The sequence below is a fragment of the Melospiza melodia genome, chromosome 1, assembly GCF_035770615.1.
Source record: "Melospiza melodia melodia isolate bMelMel2 chromosome 1, bMelMel2.pri, whole genome shotgun sequence".
In the NCBI taxonomy this organism is placed as follows: Eukaryota; Metazoa; Chordata; class Aves; order Passeriformes; family Passerellidae; genus Melospiza; species Melospiza melodia.
Genome location: NC_086194.1, coordinates 85,776,028 through 85,798,780, shown reverse-complemented (window position 1 = coordinate 85,798,780; position 22,753 = coordinate 85,776,028). Strand labels below are relative to the sequence as shown.

Below are 22,753 nucleotides of genomic sequence, written 5' to 3'. Positions count from 1 at the left end.
AGGAGTACAAACCATGCTTAGGAGCCACAGGTTTTGAAGACATCGTCTGTGTATCTCTGGGCCTTCGTCCCATGCTGTGCTTTCACATGCTGATATGAATCGGTGTCTGGGCAGAGTCCTTTGCATAAGAGAGTTTCCTCTGAGGTCCTGTTTTTTCAGTGACCTCAGGTGTGCAGAGTCTCCTGAGTAAGAGAAGGAAGAGCAGCCTTCATGTGCTCTCTTGCTGCAGAGGTCAAGCTACTCCCTCCTGGACCCGTCCAGTTTCACACACAGCTGATGTTATTAAAGCTCCTGGACTTAGTCATTTTCCACTAAGTAGCACCAGACACTGTGAAAACAGCAAAGGATTTAGCAAGTCTGAGAACAAAAGATTACATATGTTATCACTGTGCAAAGTTAACTTTAAACTCATAGCCAGTTCCTGAAAACAGATAAGTTCATCCTTGTATATGTAATAATTGCATCACCGGGACTCTTTTCATTTGTATATCAGCCAACTGGAATAGCTTTAATACTATTAAAATAATAAGTAATTTGCCTTTTGTATCTGGTTGTCAAGCATATCTCTGATGCAGGATTAATTCATACTGAGATACTCTTTCCTCTACAAATTATTTTTTCCACATCTTTGATCTGTTTGCTGTACTTGAGCAACTCTCCAGGTAGCTCTTCTTTAAGCAACACCTGATTTAGGGTGTATATTTCAGTCATGATTCTGTGCCATGTCTGATGATTTCATTCAAATCCAAGGACAAGCTTTAGACTCTAAATCAAGATTAAAGCTATTCAGATGTAAGATTAAAAAAGGTTACACTGTCAGTACAGAAAGATGCCATGCATTAGTATTAAGACAAAAGGTAAAAGCCAAAATTTCATCTTACATTTTACTTTTTTTGCAATTGTAGGTCTTCATGGATCATTCAAATGCTGTTTTTTTAAATCATGCTAATATACCTTGAGAAGTACATAGCACACTTCAGACAGTAGGATTTCAAGGTGCTCAGCATACTACAATAGGCATCTCACTTCATGAAGAATGTGTAGTCATCTCTCCAAAAAGCTAACATTGCTGGGTTTGTCATGCATACTTTTCTCATAGTTACAGTCACATTTAGTTTGAATTAACGCACTGAATTAATGAATATATTGCTGGACACAGTCGCTGCCTTTCATTCAAGAAGCAGATGCTCTACATAAGAAATAGTTACACTCTTTCATGAAACCAGGGACTGAGAGAACATTAATCCTTATCCCAAACATGTCTTTATAAAAGGGAGACAGAGACAGCATAGAGTACACAGCATTTCTGCCCAAACAGCTAAGTAAAAAAATGTTTACTTTCCTAGGCAGCAAAAATTTAAAAAAAAATTCAGCCAGTATGTAAGCTGAAGTAAACAGCTTTGAATAGAATGGGCACAGCAGTTAGAAAGGAGTTTGCGCTACAAACACTTGGCCCAAGCCCATAGATTTAATTCATGTTGCCACCTTTTAGCCAGCTCAGTTGATCTCTCAAAGTCATGGGTCAGGTTTCAGTCTAGTATGATATGACTGCACTACCATAATAGCTCTCTGGGCTCCAAAAAGCATCCAACAAAACCAAGAAAGTCAAGACCTCAGTATTCACAATAATTCCAAAATAGACAGGAGATCATCTTCACTTGCTGTAGAGAAGCTTTAAATGGCAGAAACATTATTCTGAATAGTTATCAGCTAATGTATTTTCAGACTTGTTAATTGCTGTATACTAGCACCAAAATTAGACTTTTTATCTTTTCAGTATTGTTTTCCAAAGTGATTTGTTAGCCCTGTGAGGGGAAAATGTGCACTTATTTGACTGATGTACATCTCCACTCAATACATTGAGCTACATATGGCTAATCAGTGGTGCCCAAAAATCTAAAAGCATATTCTGAAATCCTGAGTTTCATTTTTAGAAGTAATTTAAATAGTAAAATCAAGTTCTGCATATTTGCCTGCTGGTTTTTAATTTTACAGGTCACATTTCAGTTATATTTTCAGGTTTCCATTTGTAACCATAGGGGCTGAACACTTTGCTTTATAAAACTCTAATTGTGATGTCCATGTAGCCACTGCCTCCAGGTACCCAAGTGCTGTGCTTAACAAGTTCAGAGATAAAAATCATACAGGTTGACACCATAGAGAATAATCTGAATCCTTTCTTCTGCTCTTTATTATTTCTAATGTGAAGGGATATTTGATAGGAAAGAAAATGCCAGCTGCTGTCACAGAAATTTTGCTCAGATAGACGAGATATTATTAGTAACTATAAAAACAGGCTTTCTAAATGGAATCTGATATACCCCAGTATCAAGACTTTACATCAGGCAAATAAAAAAATATTCTCTCTTCCTTACATAAAATGTGGTTATTTGTATGTAAAACAGGGACATATCCCTGTGATTTTGTGTCCCTTATAGCATAAAAGTTGGCGTGGGGAAAGCTAATAATTATTGTTATTAATATTAAAATGCTATATACAGTATGTATTAATATTCTTTAGTTCCAGCCTACTGTCATTCCTGACTTCCCAGATTCAACAAAGAGAGGGAAAACAGATTTTTTTTTTTGGCATTGGATGGGACTGCATGTCTATGTGGGTCAAGGATGGTCAGGAATCAACCAACTTAGAACATGGTTCATAATGACCATTCCAGGGTAGAGCAAAAGATGAATACAGATATTTGACTATAATTATATGTTACTCCAGAGGTGCTACCACCATCACTGATAGGCTCAGCCATGGCCAGCAGTAGGTCCAGCTTGGAACTGGTTCCATCAGACATGGGGGAAACTTCTGGCAGCTACTCACAGAAGTCACCCGTGTAGACCCCCTGGTATCAAAACTTTTCCACGTAAACCCAGTGCATATGTATATAGAAGATCTCAGTCCAAGTTCCTCATTTGAAAACAATCTAAATGGAAATAGATTTAATTTAAAATTCTGTCTGCATTTTATTTATGTCTCTTTTTTTGCCATTCTTCTTTCCTCCGACTATGAACAGATGGGGAACTTTCCATACCAAATGAAGAAGGAGCTTTGGAGAATGGACAGCCTCTGGGCTCTGGGCTGAGCTCCAGCCAGGTGTCCCTGCCAGCCCTAGCAGAACTGGAGTCAGTCCCAGCATCTGTGGAACCCTGTTCATATGAGGTGCTCCCAACCACAGAGATCATGGATGGGACAGGTAACATCTCATTTATGTTATGGTGTAGATACTCTAAGCTGTTTGAAACAAGTTTTTGACTTCTAACATTTGGTGTTTAGCCCTGAGAAATCCTTGTCAAAATGAAGGTCTTCTGGTGTAGAAGGAGGTGACAGTATAGAGATTGTCACTGAATGCTCCACAAGAAATTTTGACTGACTTGATGGAGAATTAATGCTCTACCTCTAGGCCAGTAACCTCTCTCAGAGTGAGGCAAAACCCCTGCACTTTGTGAACATGTAAAAAGCAGGTTTCCAGCTCTCTGTCTACATCTCAGATGTACCAATGAGCTCTAGAGCAGAGAGCTTACAACACTTTTGAGCCCTGGGGTACAACGTTGTGCCCTCTACCTGCCCCATGGTGCTGTCTGTAGTTCCCACCACACATCTGTCAGTAACTAACACAGTCAGCTGCCCTGCCCTGGGTGAGGCTGGCTGCTCTTCTTCCCCAGCCTGTGCAGGGAGACAGCAATGCTCTACATCTAGGTTAGCTCCTCTTTCTGCATCAGGTTGTGCTGCTGAGAGTTGTGGACAAAGGTCAAGTGAGGAAAAGTGAGCAGTAGAAGTTGTCATCTGTGATCTTGCACAGCTATGCAGCCTTTTCAAAACAGAGTAGGCCCCATGATGTGCTTTTTACATTTAACAGGGTAAGTTTACAGACCACCTGCTAACATATCTGGTCCTAGGCAAGCTGTGGTGACAGACCATCAGAGATGTGACATTATAAAACCTGATTTGTGTTCCTGATGTGGAAGTACTACCCAGCCTGGATGGGAGCTGGCTTCTCTCAGAAGTAATGGGAAATTTGGCTGTTGTGTAGATGTGTGTTACTCTTTCTCTTTTACTTTCTTTCTTTCTTTCCTTCTTTCCTCCTTTCTACGTTATACGATGTTTGAGTGAAATCTATGAGTCATTCCTAATCTGCATTGCTGTGCTGCTTTTCTTGTCTGACTTCGGCTGTATCTGCTGCTGCTTTGCTCGTAACGTTGTTGCGTCTATGATGTGGTTGTGTCCTCCAGTGTCTGAAGAGAGCCCCACATCCAATGAATCCGGCGTCCTCCTGTCCCAAGATCCTACAGCTAAACCAGTCCTGCTACTTCCCCCCAAAAAATCTGCCGCTTTCCCTGGAGACCATGAGGACACCCCAGTGAAACAGTTGTCCCTCCTCAAACAGCCCCCTGCCCTGCCTCCTAAACCTATTGCCAGGATTGCCAGCCACTTAACTGGTAAGTAGGTATTCCTGGACCCTCAGCCCCACCATTTCCCTTATAGGAAACGCTGCCTTTGTAGCAAGGTTCTCAATGTTCTTCCTCTTTCTGTAACTCTGTTTGCACTTGTGTGTGTGCTGGTGATGTACGTGCTGTACCTAGGGCAGGGATCATGAAATCTTCAGACTGCACCTTCATCAAGGTTGCTCCAGGGGCACTTCCCCTCTCAGCTCTAATTGCTTAAGACCGCTGTGGCATTTCCTAACCCTCCTCACCCTTATTCATCAAGAGTTACCATCACCACTGAAATTGCAGGATGTGCTTTGATGGGAAAGGAAGTATCAGAAAAAACTAGGATATCTTTAAATGCCCTTAATGAGGAAAGGCGTGAGAGTTGAGGGGAAAGGGAGAGTTTTGATTTCTCCTTTTGCAATTTGTTGCTTGTCCCCTCGACCGCCATATGGGCAGGTCTCCCTCCACACATCCTGTATCTTTCCATATGTTTGTCTTTGACTTGCCCCTGATCCTTACACAGGTAATTCTGTCCCATGACTTCTTGCCATTTTGCCTCAGTATTTACATTATCTTCCAAACTGCTCCCCCTTTCCACCCCTGCTCTGACTAGTCCCCTCCCACTGGTGAGTCCAGCTCCAGTTCCCAATCACCAGCATTTTGATGTCCTGTGCTTAATGCTGCAGTTTAGCTCTCACTGCATGGAAGGTAGGAACAGTAAACAACACAGGCTCTGTTTTGTGTTCCACATGTTTTCACAAGTGTCCAGGCTCTTTGGGATTCAAAGTTCTAGGTGAATGTGGAAGGAGGGTGGGTGTGTCTCCTCCTCCCAGTCTCTCATTTCAGCTGCTGAAGCAAAGGATGGCTATATTTATGCTGATGAAAATAGCTTCCCTAAATGCTTGCCTGCACCTTTTGAACAGTGTGCTCATAATTGCAGCTGCTGCACAGCAGGCAGCATCTCAAAATCCTGAGTTGAATATGAGGTGTGGTTCATCTTTGTAGTGGGGCAGCTACCTGTCTTCCCCTGGGTTGATCTTGTCTTAATCCTGCCTGATATTTTCAGAACTGATGTGAGAAATGCTCTGCCCACATTTATGTATTGTAGATTTTCTTTTCAGACAGTTAACACCCATTTTATTCAGGTTTAATATCTATATCAGGAAAGTGCTCATTAGGAAAGAACATGTTCTGGTTTTCTCTCATCTCTACGTAGTCTCTTCATGTTTCTGTTTGGATGACCACACTTTTTTGTCCTGTATAGTTCTGTACATTTTATGTGAAACCTCTTTACTTTCTTACCTGCCAAAATCTGCACATAATATTTAGTATCTTGCCCTTTGCTACAAACTGAATGGGTGGTCCTGCAGCCTGCAAGGCCAGGTAGCAGTATTCATGGCTTCACCTAAGGACAAAACCAGCTTCCTGTGATCTCCCATAAAACTCTGTCCCAATTACAAGAAGTTGTTCAGAAATGAGGCCAACATGGAAGAAATAAAAATATAGGAATAACATAGGAAAAAACTCAGGTCCTTGGTTCATAAGCCATTCTTTTGTAACAGATACCAGAAGAATCAAAGGATGAGGGCTTCTGGAGTAGTTTTGTTTTTCCGCAGTTGGAAATTTTGTGTGAAGTAGAATCGGGCTCAAGTTATCAGCATAAGTGAGGTGCTTGATGGTGATGACTTTCCAATGGAAGTGAAACAGAACTGTGACTCCTCTGGTGTGGCCTCTTGTGGTGGCCTTCACTGATGTCTCATCCAGTCCTATATAAAGTCTTGTATGTGAGTATAGGTAGACTCTTGTACATGCGTGTACAAAACCTTCAGGATAAAGGAAAGGAGACTCAAATTTAGTCGTAGAGCCATAATTTAATTGACAGTATTCCTGCTGGTACTGCAACCCTCACTTATACATTCCTTATATATAAAAGTATTCAACTTGTTCTAAAGGGTCCATTTACTTTGGTGGTCCAAAGGATATAAGTGTTGCTCAGTGCCTTGTGTTCTCCAGTGGTAATTATATTAGCCATGTACAATCTTTGGAAATGAGCAATCAATCCTAATGAAGCATCCTCCTCAGTGAGAAGCAGAATTAATGCTATTCTTTTTCTAATTACTCCAGAGACATCCTTTGCTTGGGAGTGAGAAAACAAGCAAAATCTGAACTCTGGCATTCAAAATGAAAACTTTTCATTTCTTGCTGAATACACAGTTTTCTACTGAAGAATTTTTGAGAAGGTTGAAGGACAAATTAAAACATATCAGGCATGGCTAGTGGAGAGTGACAGAGGTTTAATGGTCTGGTAGTTCTTTCAAAAGACTATGAGAGGAGATGTGATCCTGTGAAGGGTTCAGGTACACATGTGAAAAGGGAGAAGCAACTCAACTTCTATCTACATATATATATATATGCATGTATACGTGTACATAAGTGTATCTATTTAATAGAAAGATGTTTTGTACAAACATATATTAAAAAATCACTACAGACGTGGTCAGAGGAAAAAAAAAAAGGAAAAATATTTTAAAAACAAACCTTGAGGGAAAAAAGTCAAACCACCTCTTGCTGTGAAAAGATTCCAAAGTTCTTAAAAAAGTTATGCAGACTGACTTGCAGGGCTTGACAAAGAATTTATTGTAGGTTTTAGAAATGGAAAAGAAACATTCCTTTCCTCTGAAAGCATTTTGAGCCATCTCAAATATCTATCTGCCTGTGCCAAGACAAAGATTGGCCTTTCAATTGATAAGAAATGCACATAAAAGAGCAGACCTAAATAAACACGTAAGAGCACATTTAATTTTGTGGTGAATGGAATAAAAAAAAATCCATTTAAAGGTGGAAGGAAGAGAGAATTGCCTCTAGCAAATATAAATCACACAGCCTTGGCATGCTTCTTCTCAAGGCTGAGGCTCTGTAGGGATGGGACACTATAGAAACAGTGCCAGAGCCAAGAGCAGACTGCAGGGCAGCCACTGGGAGTGGTACCAACACTGCTGCAGAAGATGCTCCATGCTTTTCCTCACGCCATGTCCTGTGGTTTTGATGGTGCTGCCTCCATCAAGGGAACATCCCTGTCACAGCACTGGGTGTGGAAGTGCTCACATAAGCCCTAGAAGACAGGCAATTCCAGGAGAAAAACGTGAGCCTTAACTGTTCTGTTACCACTGTGTTCACTGCTCTGCATGTCCTGTTGGCCAGTCACCTCCTGGTGAGCCTTGTCCTGGTTTTCAAACATGATTAGCATTAGACTGATTAGTATGAGACAATGTTCACAAGATAGAACTTCTTTTGTTGTTTTATTTCTCTGATATTCACGTGCAGAACCCAGGCATTTAGGACACTTCGAGCTTCCTTCACTGAAAATTTAGGAAGAGTTGAAATAATTACCTGGGACCAAATTTAATTGGGGTTCTGGTGTTCAAGTCCCCAGTTAATCAAAAAATCTTTAATGGTCAAGTGAGAGGAGTGCTAGGCATGTCTGATTTGATAGACCCCAGTGTTGTAAAGTTCTCTTTGATCTTGATTCATTAAGCTGTTAATTTTCACAGAGCAGACAATGCTTTCTGAAATTAATTAGATATTTTTCAACTGAATCACCAATAACCCATAAAGCTCCTAAAACATCAGAGAACAAAATATGTGCCATTAAGATGGGATCTCAGGAGCACTTGAGTCTGTTTGAGCCAAAATTCAGCCTAATATTAGAATAGGATGTAGCTTTGGTTATATCTGGCCAATATCTATTCCATTTAAGCTTTTTGCATTCTTTTGCTTTTTTTTCATTCAATATTTTGAAGAGACACATAGCACGTTTTTAGTTCTGATACTGGGCTTTCTAGTTATGTCTGTGTAGACTCAGAACTAATTTATAATTAGAGGCACACATTTAATAGGGTACAAAATATTAAAAATCCTCGAAATTTGCTTCTTACAATGCAGACAAAACAAGAATGAGGTTTGAGAGCACGAGTGCCTGGGGTCCTGGTGCCTTGCCAACACACAGCTGGTTATAAGTGACAACTTTGTAAAAGTTTTTACGACTACAATTTGTCCAGTAAATACTCTGGAATATTTTATAATGCAGTAGTCACATATGTATCAGAAGACTCCCTGTAGATGAGCCCAAGGCATAATCCAGAAGCTTCCTCCACAGTGATGTTACCTCCAGCTGCCTGCTCTGGCCGGCTACATTCATGAAGGGAGGTTACATTCGCATGAAGACAATGGACAGTTCTCTCACTGCGTGTCAAGGGAGAAGCAGCAGAGCAAAAGCAGTTCTCCTTCACCAGGTTCTCATGGAAACTGGACCCTGGTGCAGTTTCTCCCTTTATAATTCCTCTCTGTGCTTCTTCCTGGAGAGGAGTACATATCACATACAGGCATCAGGAAATCTTCTCGTCTTTGAAACCCTTTCCAAGGCCCTGCACAGGAATTCATGCAGAGCTATACCTTTCACCCTTTAGGGATAATCATGCCTTGCTTTTGTTCTCCATATTCAACCTGAATCTTGAATGCGTATGTGGTACAGAAGAACAGCAAAGAATTCCGTCTCAAATCTTCCCCAAAAGACATGACTGCAGATCTTGCTATAGTCAGCAGGAGATGCATGGCAAACCTTTGAGAACAGTTTTTGACTTCTCAAAAACTCATTGAAACAAGAAAAGAGACTCTCGCCATTTAGGCACAGGTGATTACAGGAAAGAAGACCTGAAAAAGCAAAAGTTACTTGTCCAAATGGGGACAGTAAATATCAGGCACATCACCCCATGGAGCTCCCTCAACAAGCCACACTGTTTTTTGCACTGTTTGTTGGTTTGAGGGAGTTTTTTGCACATTATTTTACATAATTAATTACTTAGGAGGAAGAGTGTCTCATTAACTTTATGACAAGCTGTATTACTTGTATTACTTACTAGCTGTATACAGTACAGCAAAGGTCACAGTGTAAGGTCATTCAGGTGAGGAAAAAGACCTCAGCAGATCTTAAATCCAACCTCCTGCTCAAAGCAGAGCCAGGTATGGGATCAGACCAAATTGCTTAGGCTTTTGACCAGCTGGGTGTTGAAAACGTCAGAGGATGCCAGCTGTACAACCTGTCTGGATAAACCTGTTCCACTAACTGCCTCTTCTCATGGCAGGGAAGACACTTTCCTTATAATCCAGTCTTGAACCTCTTTCTTTTCACTTTTGTCCACTGTTTTTCCTTCTCCCACCACACACCACTGAAGAGTATCACTTTATTGATAACTTGTAGGTACTGGGAGGCAGCTCTTAAGTGTTCCCCTCACAAGCTGTCTTTGCTCCAAGCTGAACATAACTCAGTACCTCCGGTGCTCTAGCCCTCAGCCACTGCAGTGACCCTGTTCTCAACTCATTCTGTTCTTTTGATATCTCTCCTGGTGGACACTAAGCTTGCACTGTAGTCTAGACACAGTCTAAGGACCAGTGAATAGAAGGGAATCCTTCTATCAGTAGCAGAATCTCCTGGCTGTGTTTCTTCTTGTACCACCCAGGAGTCTGTTGTCCTTCCTTGCTGTCAGGGTACAGCACTGCCTTACATTTGGCAAGGAGTCCACAAAGAGCAACACAGCCAGCTCTGCCACAAGCCCAGGATCCCCAGGCATGTCCTCTTTCTCCATGCAGTAGTTCAGCTGGGGCAGAATTTGAAGATTTTGATGAGCCTTTCTACAATCTGCAGCAACCTTTGCTGCCATACATCCAGAAGTTCCTTGCACCCCATCTGCAGCAGTTGTGTCTTCAATGTGTGCTGAGCAATTCTCCAGCCATGTTCAGTGACTAAGCATCAGACTTGATGTATATGGTTCACAGCTCCAGTGAACCACTAACACTTCAGAAAAACCATATAGTAGCAAATCTGTGCAAAAATAAACCTATATTTATCTCATGAACACCCCAAAAGAAATATAGTAACTACAGATGTTAGCAAACTGATATGGAAAGAGTAAGGGATGGCCTGCTTGTCAAAATTCTGATGTGTAGCAAATATTGTGGCATCCACAACTGTCTTTTAAGTAATTGATTATCATCAAGAGTGGAGAGGTTGATGTCTTTTTTATCAACTCTAGCATACAAGTTATTACATAGTGCTGAGTGGTCACATCCGGATTGGGAACCAACATCTTGCAAAATTGCTCATTATTCTCTTGAGCATGAAAAACCTCAGCCAGAAGAGATTAATCAGCCTTGCACACCTGGCTTCACACAGTTTGCTTCTTTTCAGTGCTTTGTGCAATGATTTAATACTCTGGTAATGTTTCACTGAGAAGACACTTATCATAGATTCCTTGTTCTTATTTCCCCTGTCCAGCTTCTTACTCATCTGCTGATGCCTATGTCTGATGTATATTCCATGGGGGAGACAGTAATTGTTACTAGCTCTGGTTCATAAATCATGTACATTGTGACATTAAAGCAAACAGAGGAAAGAACTGTAAAACTCAGTCATCTCACATGCAGGGAGAAATTGTTCTGTCCCTTAGTGTAGATGATGGTAGCACAGTTCCCAACAGCATTCCCAGAGCCCATGGATTTGGGCAAGGCCACTTGTTCAGCATACTCACTGATCAGACCACACATTAAAACTTCCAATACCAAGGTCTCCATTACTGGTGTCAATAAAGATAGTTACATTTCCCAGCAAATTGTACTAATTCTCCTTTTAACCATTTTATTTAAACAAAGCAGAATTCTCCTGCAGGTGGAGGACAGACAAGCAGATTTAATGCCTCTGGTCATTTCTAACAGTCTGTTTTGGTATTAAGACCATATTCAGACAAGCTCAAGAACCTGGCTGTAACAGTCAGCCTGAATGAGGACATTAAAAATAATGGGCACAATTTTTGACAGGTGTCCAGTGGAGTCACTCAGCACTGGTACCATTGAAAACGTTAATGTGAAGCATTTGTTTAAATTTAAGTGGATGCTGAAGGTCCAAACCTTTGTTGTGCGGAGTCAAACCAAAGTGTGTGCATCTGATTCATGCTGGAATGAGTATGTGGCTGCTCAGGATAATTAAGCTAGACTTGTGCTCCTGTACAATTCCAGAGCTGCAGTGCCTGTGCCACAACTCTACTGCATGAATACTTGCATGAGAAAAGAAATTTTCACTGTATTTAGAAGAAGGAAGGAAGGATTCCTGTTTGCTTTATACCTGAACTATATTGCTCTGATCTTCAGGATCCCAAAAAGCAGAAAACACAAATGGTCCTTCCAGTTATTCTTTTGTCAAAAGACAGAGGTGCCTGCAGTTGGGATCTTTTTGAATTCACCATTAAGGAGGGCTGCCACAGAGTGATGGGGCATCCAGGCACAGGCACTGTCAAATGAAGACTTTAATTGACATGCTGCAGAAAAGGATCTTAAACCAACCTGTATTTGTCAAAATGGAAGTGCAGATCTTAGTGTAGTCTTTGTAATTCAGGACAAGCTCTAGAAGTAAAATTGCCTGAAGGATAAATGTGTGAAAAAACCCACTTTTTTTACTACAAATCCCATAGGAGCTTTATTCTCAGGGCTGTATACAATTTACTCCTTACTCTTTCTGTTATTTACCTTTAATTGAAGAGTGTGTTCTTTTATGCAGGATACACAAAGGAAATGTATGCAAATAATATATTTGTAAGAAAAACAAGGTGACTTGAAGACCTTTTTGTGATTGAATAGAAAATCCTGAATGTGGTTTGTTTTTTTTTTTCTTTTACTGCTTTGGCAAACCCATGAGTTAAATTTCAGCCTTCGTAGAGCCATCAGAAGAGACAACATGTTAAGTGGATTTAATATTACATTGAAAGGTAGAAGACTTGGATTCTACTCTCTATAGCCCTTCCACTCTGCAATGTGGAAAGGCCACTTTTTCTCCATACCCCTATGTCATGGTGTAACCCCAGCCAGCAGCCAAGCCCCACTTAGCCCCTCACTCACTCCCCCACCAGTGGGGTCAGGGAGAGAATCAGAAGGGTAAAAGTATTAGGACCATATTCAGTCAGGCTGAGAAAATGAATGAGTTGAGATAAAGACAGTTCAATAGGGAAAGCAAAAGCCATGCACACAAGCAAAGTGAAACAAGGAATGTGTTCACTGCTTCCCATGGGCAGGCAGGTGTTCAGCCATCTCCAGGAGGGCAGGGCCCCATCACATGTAATGGCTCCTTGGGAAGACAAACACCCCCCCCCCCTCCAAACATCCCCCCCCTTCCTCCTTCTTATCTTCACTATACATGCTGAGCATGATATCATATGGTCTGGAATATTCCTTTGGTCACTTAGGATCACCTGTCCTGGCTTCCCATGCATCCCAGGTTTCCCTCCACTGTGTTACAGTTCAAAAGGCAGAAAAGGCCTTGGCTCTGTGCAAGCCCTGCTCAGCAATAACAAAAACATCTCTGTATTATCAACTCAAACTTTGTTCAGCACAAATACAAAACAGCCCCATACCAGACACTGTGAAGAAAATTAACTCTATCCCCTCCAAAACCAGCATGCAGCATTTCATCTTTGCACTGCCTTGAACCCCTCTGTGTAGGAGCCTATAAACACTCTGGAGAGGGGGAAGGCTTACACTGTCAATGTGGTGTTCCTAGCATAGCAAAACCACTAATATCAAGTGGATGCTGTGGAAGATGTGACTAGCACTAAAATAACTCAAGAGACATATCTGAACTTAGCTCATGGTCTTTTTTCACCTTACAATCCGTAATCATTTTCAAGAAGTGTTACTGCTTGCTAGTCCTAATATCAAACTTGTGTACCCTGGCTATTAGATATGGATAGAAGTCCAGGCAATACCCAGAGCAAGCCAGGAAGAAGGAAAGAATGAAGGGAATCAGGGGGGAGGATAGTTTAAACCAAAAAGAACCAGTTTGTATAGTCTGGAAAAGGACTATGGAAATCTGGTAGCATTCAGAATAATGATGAACTTTGGAGAGCAGCATCTAACTCCCAAGCTTCTTCAGGTCAAAAGAAGATTCTGGCCCTGCAATTCCCTTACCATGTCGTAGCAGAGGAGTGGACAGAAGCAGCAAGAGAACAAAGGTCATACAAGCCTCACCCACAGAGCTACAGTGACAAATGCTACAGCGGAGACAAATGTGTGCAGTATTTCAGGCTGGAAAGGGCCTGGCCTTCCTCCTAGAGACAAACTTAGAGTTGTTGCTCACAGTGTATATATTTTCTCTCTCTTTCACTCTTAACATGGTTTGTGACCATTTCCCCCGTTCATCTTGGCAACTACTAGCCCTCGTGTTACTTCTTTTCCCTTCTGAAAATATTTCACAATGCAACTCCAAAAATCTCCAACTCAGTTGAGTTCTGGAAGAGAGGTTTGCTTGTGGACCTCTCACTGATTTCTCATTGAAGTCAGTGAAGTCTTTTCCTGTCTGATGAACTATGGACTTCAGTGAATGTTTTAAATAGAGTTAAAAAGGTAAAATTCAGTGCTTGAGTCCAGAGAAAAATGCCTGCCACTTCTGCAAAAGAATGCATTAGTCCTAACAACCTAGTGCCCTTTAACTTTTCTCCTCATGTACCCTCCATTTTTCCAAACCTGTCCTATTTAGTATTCAAACCTTATTTCTTTTCTCTTTGGCCCTGTAATGTAATTTTTTACACCAGATGTTTTGCACATGTCAAAGCTGTAAGAAGTGTGACTTGTAGTAATTGTACTGCAGTGGCTGAGATGGATCAGAAATCCCTAAGCTTTTGCTCTGGCAGTGATGGTGGTGAGTCATCCTGTAACTTCAGACACTGAATTGCTCTCATCCTAATTGCTCTCCCCCTATTTGTGTGCCTGTTGAGTGGAAGAAGTTGCATCTACCTCACAGGGCTATTTTGGAGGATTAGAGCTTTAAAGTATGCCACAAGCCTTGTTAAGTATTGCTTAATGTGTTTATTAGGGGCATGCACAGCCCTGGGATGTTTTTTTGTGAGACTCAGGAGTGCTGCAAAACAACAGTGTTTTTCTGGAGACCATGCTGAGCATACAATAGGAGTTGTCTGTCACAACAGGTGTGCACTCTCCTATGTTGAGTAGCAACCTCTGTACCTGCTCACCCAGGCAGATACTCTCATCTCCTTCTTACTGACATGAAAATTAACACCTGTGCTCTCTTTCTTTCTTTTAGATCCTGGCGCTCCTGTGAAACTGCCTTGTATGCCAGTTAAACTGTCACCTCCACTACCTCCAAAGAAAGTCATGATTTGCATGCCTTTAGGGGGGCCAGACCTCTCTCTCTCATCCTATTCCACGCAGAAGAGCTCCCAGCAGCCTTTGACCCAGCAGCATCACACTGTCCTGCCATCCCAGTTAGCAGCTCACCAGCACCAGCTCCAGTACGGCAGCCACAGCCAGCACCTTCCTTCTGGGTCCAGCACGTTGCCCATTCACCCTTCAGGGTGCCGCATGATCGAGGAACTGAACAAAACGCTAGCCATGACCATGCACAGGCTAGAAAGGTAATGGACCAACATTTTTAGCATTCCATACTGGTGTGCACTGATTCCTGCTAACTCAGCATTGAAGGCATCACTTGAGTTGTGCTCCTAGGACTTGAATGAGGTGTCTCCTCTGGGGTCTAACAGCTTCAGGGCAGAGTCATTTCTGCAGAAACAGAGGCAGAGGAAGAGCCTTTCCAGACTTGTTTGACAAGTTTGTGGATGAAAGGAAATAAAGACCAAATTTCCTGAACACCATTGTCCCGTTCAAGGAAGTAGTTAATACAGCCAATGGAGATTTTAATAGGACATGCCTGGCTTGCAGTAGGTACTGCTGAGGCATAACTGCAGAGCTCCAGTTGTGTGGAGGATTGCTAAATGCAAGGAGAGGAGGATTCATAAAAGAGCAATTAGAATCTAGTGTGCCACTCCAGCAGGGCGTCTGATTAGTATTACCAATTAGCTCAAAACAATCTATGTGGACTTCCTACAAGTCACTTAGAAGGATTTTAATACAGTATTTAGATTACTTAAATTAATTTAAATTAAATTATGTGTTTGATCTTAAAGTAAGTATTTAACTCATTCCACAGCAGTTACCTTCTTAGCCATTTGCATCTGGCAAGAGGTAGAACATTTGATCAGAAATGCCTTACCCACCTTGGCGCAGTTTTTTCTTATTGTCACTTATGAGTATCTCTGAATGTTTCTCCAAGTAGTCTGAGTAAGTGAAGCATGTTGTATAAATGCAAGCTGCCCTCATAGACTGCAACATCAGCAAGCTTTGGAAAATTTATTTCACCTTGCAGAGCAAAACTGAAAAAGTCCCAGATCAGGGAAGATGGATGAAAAATTACATGTTTTATTTAATACCAAGGACAGATTTGTAGCCACTTTGTTCTAGGAGCATCAGATCATCCTGTTATACAGGAAGGCAAAATATTTGGTCTAAGAGAAAAAATGCTTAATGATTTACCCTAGTATTTCTGTCTGATAACTGATAACTACCTTCATTATATTCCATAGTTGGAAACAACTGGATTATTGATGGCAGTTTCTCCATACTGCCTGAAAAAGAGTCAGGAGACCAGAGGCTGTCTCACACTGCCAGCTTATTTTAGTACCAGAATACTGACACATCTGTGATTACATCATGGGGCTAATATTTCTACAGTATGGGGGAGTTCTCAGCTGGGGAAAAACTACTAGGGCTATGAAGGAGATTCTTATTCCTGTCTGTGAAAGAGCTGTAGAGGTAGGATAGAAAGAGTATCCCCTACTGCCATACCCAGTGATTACCCGTTTACCTCTCACATTGCCAGCATGGCTGGTCTGGTGCCTCTACACCATTCCAAAATTCAATGCACCAGGCACAGAGCATTGCTGTTGTCTCCCCAAGGCTCCTTTGGGGCTGCATTGCCCATGCTGTCCCCAGCTTAGGTTGGACGTCTTAATGTCTGGCTCACACGGTGTGCAGAAGGCCCTTTGTCATCCTGAGCCCAGTGACATCTCTCAGAGCATGACTTCACTGTGGCATCTGTTGCCCCACAGCAATGAATGCTCCAGTTTCTAGTCATCCATCATGTTTATGTCTACAAATACATTTAACTGATTTAAAGAAGGTGATGCTGTTTGGATTAAACTATTAATTTGAAGCTGAAGCTCTGCTGCTTGTTAAAAACTGAATAAGCAAGCAATCATGTCCCAGTGTCAAGCAATTGTTTCCTTTTGCAATTAATAAGAAGAAAACAAGAAAAGGTTGGGTACTGATATTTCACATTTAAAATGAATATAAATCCTAGTTCAGGATATTGCAGGCAGATTTTTCATAGCCTTTTTAATGCTGATTAACTGTTAGTTAAATCACAGATTAATGTATTGAGTACTTTGTTTGTGATCCTTGTCAAAGCAAATCAATAACTTCTGCATTCACAAGGGAGAAAATAGGTCATGATCAGCAATTGTTATTTTTATAGTATATAGAGGTAAAAATATTTCAAACCATTTACAGTTCTGTGGAGCTGATCTTGCTCTTAAATTCTTCATTTGCTTTTTCCAAGCCAAACTGTGATCTAGATAAATTTGCCGAGTTTGCTTGAAGATTTGTGCAGATTTTTTAAATATATTTATTTAACTTGGGAGACAATTACTTGCACTGAATGCCCCTGTTTTCTACTATTTTGACACTACTTACTTTCCCTTATTGTAAAAATCTGCATTAAACTCTAGAGAATTAATACTGCAGTATTTGTCATTGCACACTTCAGCCCAAAATTCTTGAGGGCCTGTTAAAACTGCAAAGATCCTAGATCTCCTTCCTCTGTTTGGAGCTTGGTAGTGTGCTCACATCTGTAGCCTGCAAAGGATATGGAGTGACATCCTGCACTTTGCTGTTCCTTGCACGTTAGCAAAGTACTGGGCCACTACTGGTGGGTCAACAAACCTGAGGAGATGAGAGAGCCTGCTAAGTCTCTGAGGCAGCTTCTGGTGAATACTAAGGGGTTTTTCCTTCTGATCTCAGACATTATCTCAAAAGTATCCTACAACTTTACAGAAGAATTGCCATGGTGCTGCAGTAATAATGCTGCCAAGTCTGGTAATTTGGGGGATTTTTTAGAATAGTGTTTTGATTTTAATAAGAGATGATCACATAGACAAGCACAGATCAGCTTTTAGCTCTAATTTTTTTCTTTTCCTTCCGGAATTTTTCCTTTTCTTCCTTGTACCTAGTTTCTTTGGTCCGGGTGCAGTGGAAGCTCCTCAAGGTCATTTAAGCTCTAATGATATTTGGTGAATCGTTTCTATCAAATTCTCATTCTGTCCAGTAAATTTGTCTTATACCTTACAACTCTCCTGTTCACCAGGTGTCTGAGTGTGGACATGAACAAAAAATGAAAAGCTAAAACCTTCCCTTCCTCTAGCAATCTGGACTCTTTGCTTACACAGATAAGATCTCTGGAATTCAGGTAGTCTAACAACATCTGAAGAATGATAGTTGAAACCAGTGCTTTGCCAATGAGCCACAGGCTTGCCAGAGAAAAATGAGCTTTCCCTCTGTACAGACTTGGAAGCCAGATTTTTCTGTCTTTGACCTTGAGAAAGTTACTGAGTCTCTCTATCTCTATTTTCCCCTCTGCAGGAGTGATTGCATGTAACTACCTCACCTAGATCTAGTGCATATTAATAAGTTAATGTCTTAAGGTACATTAAAAGGCATACAATAGCTATTCAAGTCCCAGTTGTTCTTAGGACTTAAAATGGGAGCTAATTCCTGGATTTTTTTATTAAATTTTATTACAGACATTATAGAACATTAAGTTCATTTGTGCACTTAACACTTTTGATTGCAAACATTTTCTGGTACTCATAATGTCTATTCATAACCTATTCTCAGAAGGGCAATCTGCCCCTTGTCGTAGTATGACTATTATGACATGTCATTTGTGCTGACAGTTTGCCTCTATTTTCCCTGATAAATTACCGGTTTTATGGTAGATAAAGTTGAAACAGAGATATGTGTAATTTCCATGTAACCTTTTTTCTGCAACCTCTGTTGCTAATTTGTGTCTTACTGCAAATGACTTTCCCCTTCAGTCCAAAGGGTGTTTGTCAAGCATAAGTAAAACTCTAGATTTGGACATCATTTTTTACCATTGCATTTTAGGAATTGATGAAAATCTGGTAAGCCCTGCCACCAAAATACGCAGATTTCATCCTCCTAACCAAAATGAATTTGAGAAGAAAGATCATGCCTCAAAGCTGTGCATCACAAACAGTGGCTAAGGAAGCCTTAGAGACTCTCTTGTGACACCGAAATGTGTCTTTAATTTTGACTTAGTGAGGCAGTTTCTTCATCTGAAACAGCCTGATTTTCTGCCTTGCCTGTATAATTCTCAGCCTGTCTGGAAAGGTGACAATTAATTTCATTTACTCTGTGGGCTCGTGTACAGGAGCAGGCACAGATGAATCCAGGGCTCAGTTTGTTCAATGTACGTACTAAAGAGCTGTTAGGTGGCAATATCTCACTCCAGGCTAGAATTGCCTCTGTGGCAGAGCAGTGAAAAATCACTGTGTCCAAAAAGACTGTGTGTGAGACCAGTTCCTCTGGGACACCCAGCTCAGCCTCAGAGTGTAGATTTATGAAATGAAATGCATTAGACATTACCACCAGTGTCTTGTAAATCTTACGAAACATATTTGAGTCAGAAAACATTTATCTTCCATAAAACTTGTCAAGAGAATTGCATCTTGTCTAAACTTTAGCATTGCCTAAGGATAGAAATACTTAATATTTATAGCTCTGCCTTCTCTCTGACACACATTGCTGTAGTAGAAACGTATGTACAGTGGTTTGAAGTTCTTTCAGACCTTTTGTTTTAACTGCTAAGTACATAAAAGTACTGTGGATCTGAAAACATTCTGAAAAAAATGTAATCTTCTATTCCAAAATCAAAGGGCCTGGCATGATAGACAAGAAGTGTGCAGGTTTTTCCCTCTAGATTTTACAGGAAGTATTTCACTTTTTTCTTTTTTTAAATTTTTTCTGTACCATGAGTCACTCATATGCTTAAAAGGTGATTTTTCATTGAAGTATTTTCTCACTAAAACCATTGTAATCTATAGTGGTGTCACTTTTTTTTCTGTTTTGATTATGTACAGATGATCCAGCAGTTATTGCAAGTTCTTGTACTAGGGAGCTATGAATTGTTCACATCCATGTGTTAAGATCTTCTTAAAACAAGTACTTGCTTAACTGTAGCTTTTTTCCCTGGTTTTGTTGCAAAACAAAAAACTGGTTTAAAATGGGCTTTTTGAAACAATAGTGTGCTTTTTGGTGAATAACGCTAAAAAACCTTGTCGTGTAGTCACCTGACCATGTGGGAGTTTTGCTAATGACCCAGAGTCATTTATACACAATGGACATATCCTGTGACCTTGATTTGTCTTTTTTAAGTATACTGCAGTACTGCATGTATTTCATAAGAACTTTGCTTAGACAGCTGACTTAGGCAAATTGCTGTGGAAAGGGCTGATTTTAATCAAGAACAACACAAAACACTAGGAAAAATGAGGGGCTTAAAATAGAAAGTAGTATTATCAAGAAAGTGGATGATTCAGAAAGCTTACAATGAGATGAGAAGCTGCCTATTTCTAGATCACTAGTTCAAATAAAAATCCTCTGTGGTAACTTGTAAATCTTGTTGCCATCCTATATCTGCTCAATAACCTAAATTGATGGATCACTTTGATATCTGCTACCCATAAGGGGACACACCCATAAGGATGCATCTGTAAGCTACATCCATCCTTCACATAACAGGGAAGCACCAAAGAGTCCTGGATGCTGAATTGCTTCTTGCTCCTTTCATTTGTACTTACTCTCTGTGCATGTATTGCTTTAAAATTAAATTAATGATTCAGTGGTTGCATGGTGCAATTGGAAGGTTTTGGGTGTTTTTTTAGCAGTGTTAACAGAATTTCACAATATTATGGTTTTTCTCAGAAATTTGATTCCAAGCTTTTGAATTTCCTTCCTTTCCTCTTTAAAAGACTTACTCAACAATTAGCTTACAGAGAAAACAGATTTAATGAAGTTCATAATATAAAACTTCTGAAAGCATTTCAGTAAATTAAAAGTTAGTTCAAACTTTTTAAAGATTGTAGTGTGTTGATTTGTCAGTATGAGAATTCAGTTGATGGATTCTAAAACTGCATTTGGGATAAAGGTTTTTTTGTGTCAAAATCATTGAAGTCAAATACAAAAATTTGCAAGCCAGTTCTTCATGAATCTCTCTTACTTTGTGATACAAAACATGGGCTATCACTAAGAAAATTGAGTTTCTCTCTTCAAGGAATCTAGTAAAGCTCTGTATCTCATTATTGGTTAGTCTGCAATAATACATGTTGGAATTAAAAAAATTATTTCTTTGAAGCTGAAGATTATGATAACAGCTTGCTGGTATGGTTTGTTCACAGGATCTGAAGCCTTTTCTTCTCTTTAATCCCTAAGCATATTTGGAGAAGCATTATAACCTTAGAACTACATTTTTAAAAGTCTCTCTGGAATGTTATCTGGAAGCCATTTAAGAGTCCATTCTAACTTTCAGGTTAGAAGAAAGCAAAATGTTTCAAGTTGAAGACAGTAGATTCAGCAGATTTCTGTAGAAAATCATTTAAAGAGAAGAATACATTTTATTCAAGATTCAGAACACCTGTGGTATTCAGGCTAAAATATTCAAGGGAATTGATGGCACTCAATACTTGTCAGATCCAAGTTGTTGTGCCTCAAGGTCAACTTGGCCAGAACATCTGCTTTCACACTATGTTCTTCTGAAAAGTGAAATGGGAGTTTGACATAGAGAGGGTGTCCCACAGGCAAATGTTGCCCATTTTTCATAGAGCTGTTGCATCTGCCAGGACTTCAGAGAGAGGGCAGTTTCTGCTGTCTCACAATCCCGAGCTGCCACCATTTTTGAAATCTTTCATTCCGATTTCATACTGGAAAAGCAGCATGAGCTATTTCAATAAAAACTGGTTGGGTTTCCCAACTTCAGTTCCTGACTTTTCTTTCCACATTTTGTTTGACTTTGATCTTCACCTCCTCATGTTCCTGTTTCCCTACTTGATGTTATTTGGTAAAGGGCTTTGAATTCAACACATAATCAGGGCTAGATAGTAGCAGTCCTCACCACAGGTCTTCATCTCATAAGATACTGAAAATAATCAATTTCTCCTGTGACAAAAGAAATATGATGTTAGCGCCAATTCTGATTGATCTTCAGCACCTGGCTGGATAAAAAGCTGAGGCATGAAAAGGGATATCATCATGTCCACCTCCCAGTATATAACTGTGCCATTAGCAAACAAACCCCCCAGGTTTTAGCTTCTTCCCTGGTAACTCTCACCTGCTCATAAAGTCTCTTTTCTCCAAGCCCAGTTTCACAGGCTCGCTCCCCTGCACATCAGAGCACTTGCCATCCCCTCAAGTCACTCATCACTAGTGCAAGCCACTAGTTTTCCTTCTGCCTTTCTACAATTTTCCCCTGCAGTCCACCCTTCCTTCCTCCCACTCTTACTCCACCTGCTTTACTCAGGTGAGACATTTTCTCCTTGCTGCCTGCACACCAGCAAAAAGGTCACACAGACACCAGGCTGAAGGTGTGCTTACCACTGAGTAGCTGGTGCTTACCACTGAGTAGCTGGTCCCTGAGAATTTGTCACAGATCTTTAGTGCTTCATCCTGGCTGACAGGATTTCTGCTTATTTAATGTCCTAACTCTCCCTTTTAAGTGTTGTACCCTAAATCTAATAAGTACTCAGTTTAAACCCCTTAGATGTCTTGCTGGTCTTGAAAATCTTTCTGTTCTCATTTCTTCTCAAAAAGGGATGAAAGACCACTACTTTCCTATATACAGTGAGAGAAGCAATTCTGCCCTTCATTGAGCTGTTTCCTTTCGTTTATTTATTTTCTTTTCTTTCCCAACAGCTCTGGTTTACACTCAAGTGACAGTGTTACAAAAGCAGGACCTTCAGGCCTTCCAGACATGAGACAAGTGCCAACTGTTGTGATCGAATGCGATGACAATAAAGAAAATGTGCCTCATGAAACTGACTATGAAGATTCTTCCTGCCTTTATCCAAGGCAGGAAGAGGAAGAAGAGGAAGATGAAGAGGAGGATAACTCATTATTTACAAGTAAGACTCATTCCATTTTTCCTTTCTCACGTATTTAATTTGTACCCTTAGCTCACAATACACAGAGGAAACACAAGGCCTGTGTATTTTCTTTCTTGGGTGTGGCTTTTTCATCTCTCAGGGCTTGACTACATGGAGATGCTAATCCAAAATAACAAACAGTATGA

The 22,753-nt window shown here is 40.5% G+C and overlaps 1 protein-coding gene across 8 annotated transcripts in view; it reads left to right on the top strand.

The window, feature by feature from the left end:
* PHACTR1 (phosphatase and actin regulator 1) overlaps nucleotides 1–22,753 on the top strand; it is a 298,270-nt gene that overhangs the window by 227,938 nt on the left and 47,579 nt on the right. For 7 of the 8 annotated variants that reach the window (XM_063160585.1, XM_063160574.1, XM_063160595.1 and 4 more), the window contains 4 exons: nucleotides 3,024–3,203; nucleotides 4,240–4,446; nucleotides 14,582–14,912; nucleotides 22,378–22,586. In XM_063160585.1, coding sequence (XP_063016655.1) covers nucleotides 3,024–3,203; nucleotides 4,240–4,446; nucleotides 14,582–14,912; nucleotides 22,378–22,586 — 927 coding nt within the window. The remainder of the gene's footprint in view (nucleotides 1–3,023; nucleotides 3,204–4,239; nucleotides 4,447–14,581; nucleotides 14,913–22,377; nucleotides 22,587–22,753) is intronic. The other variant, XM_063160613.1, reaches the window with a different exon arrangement.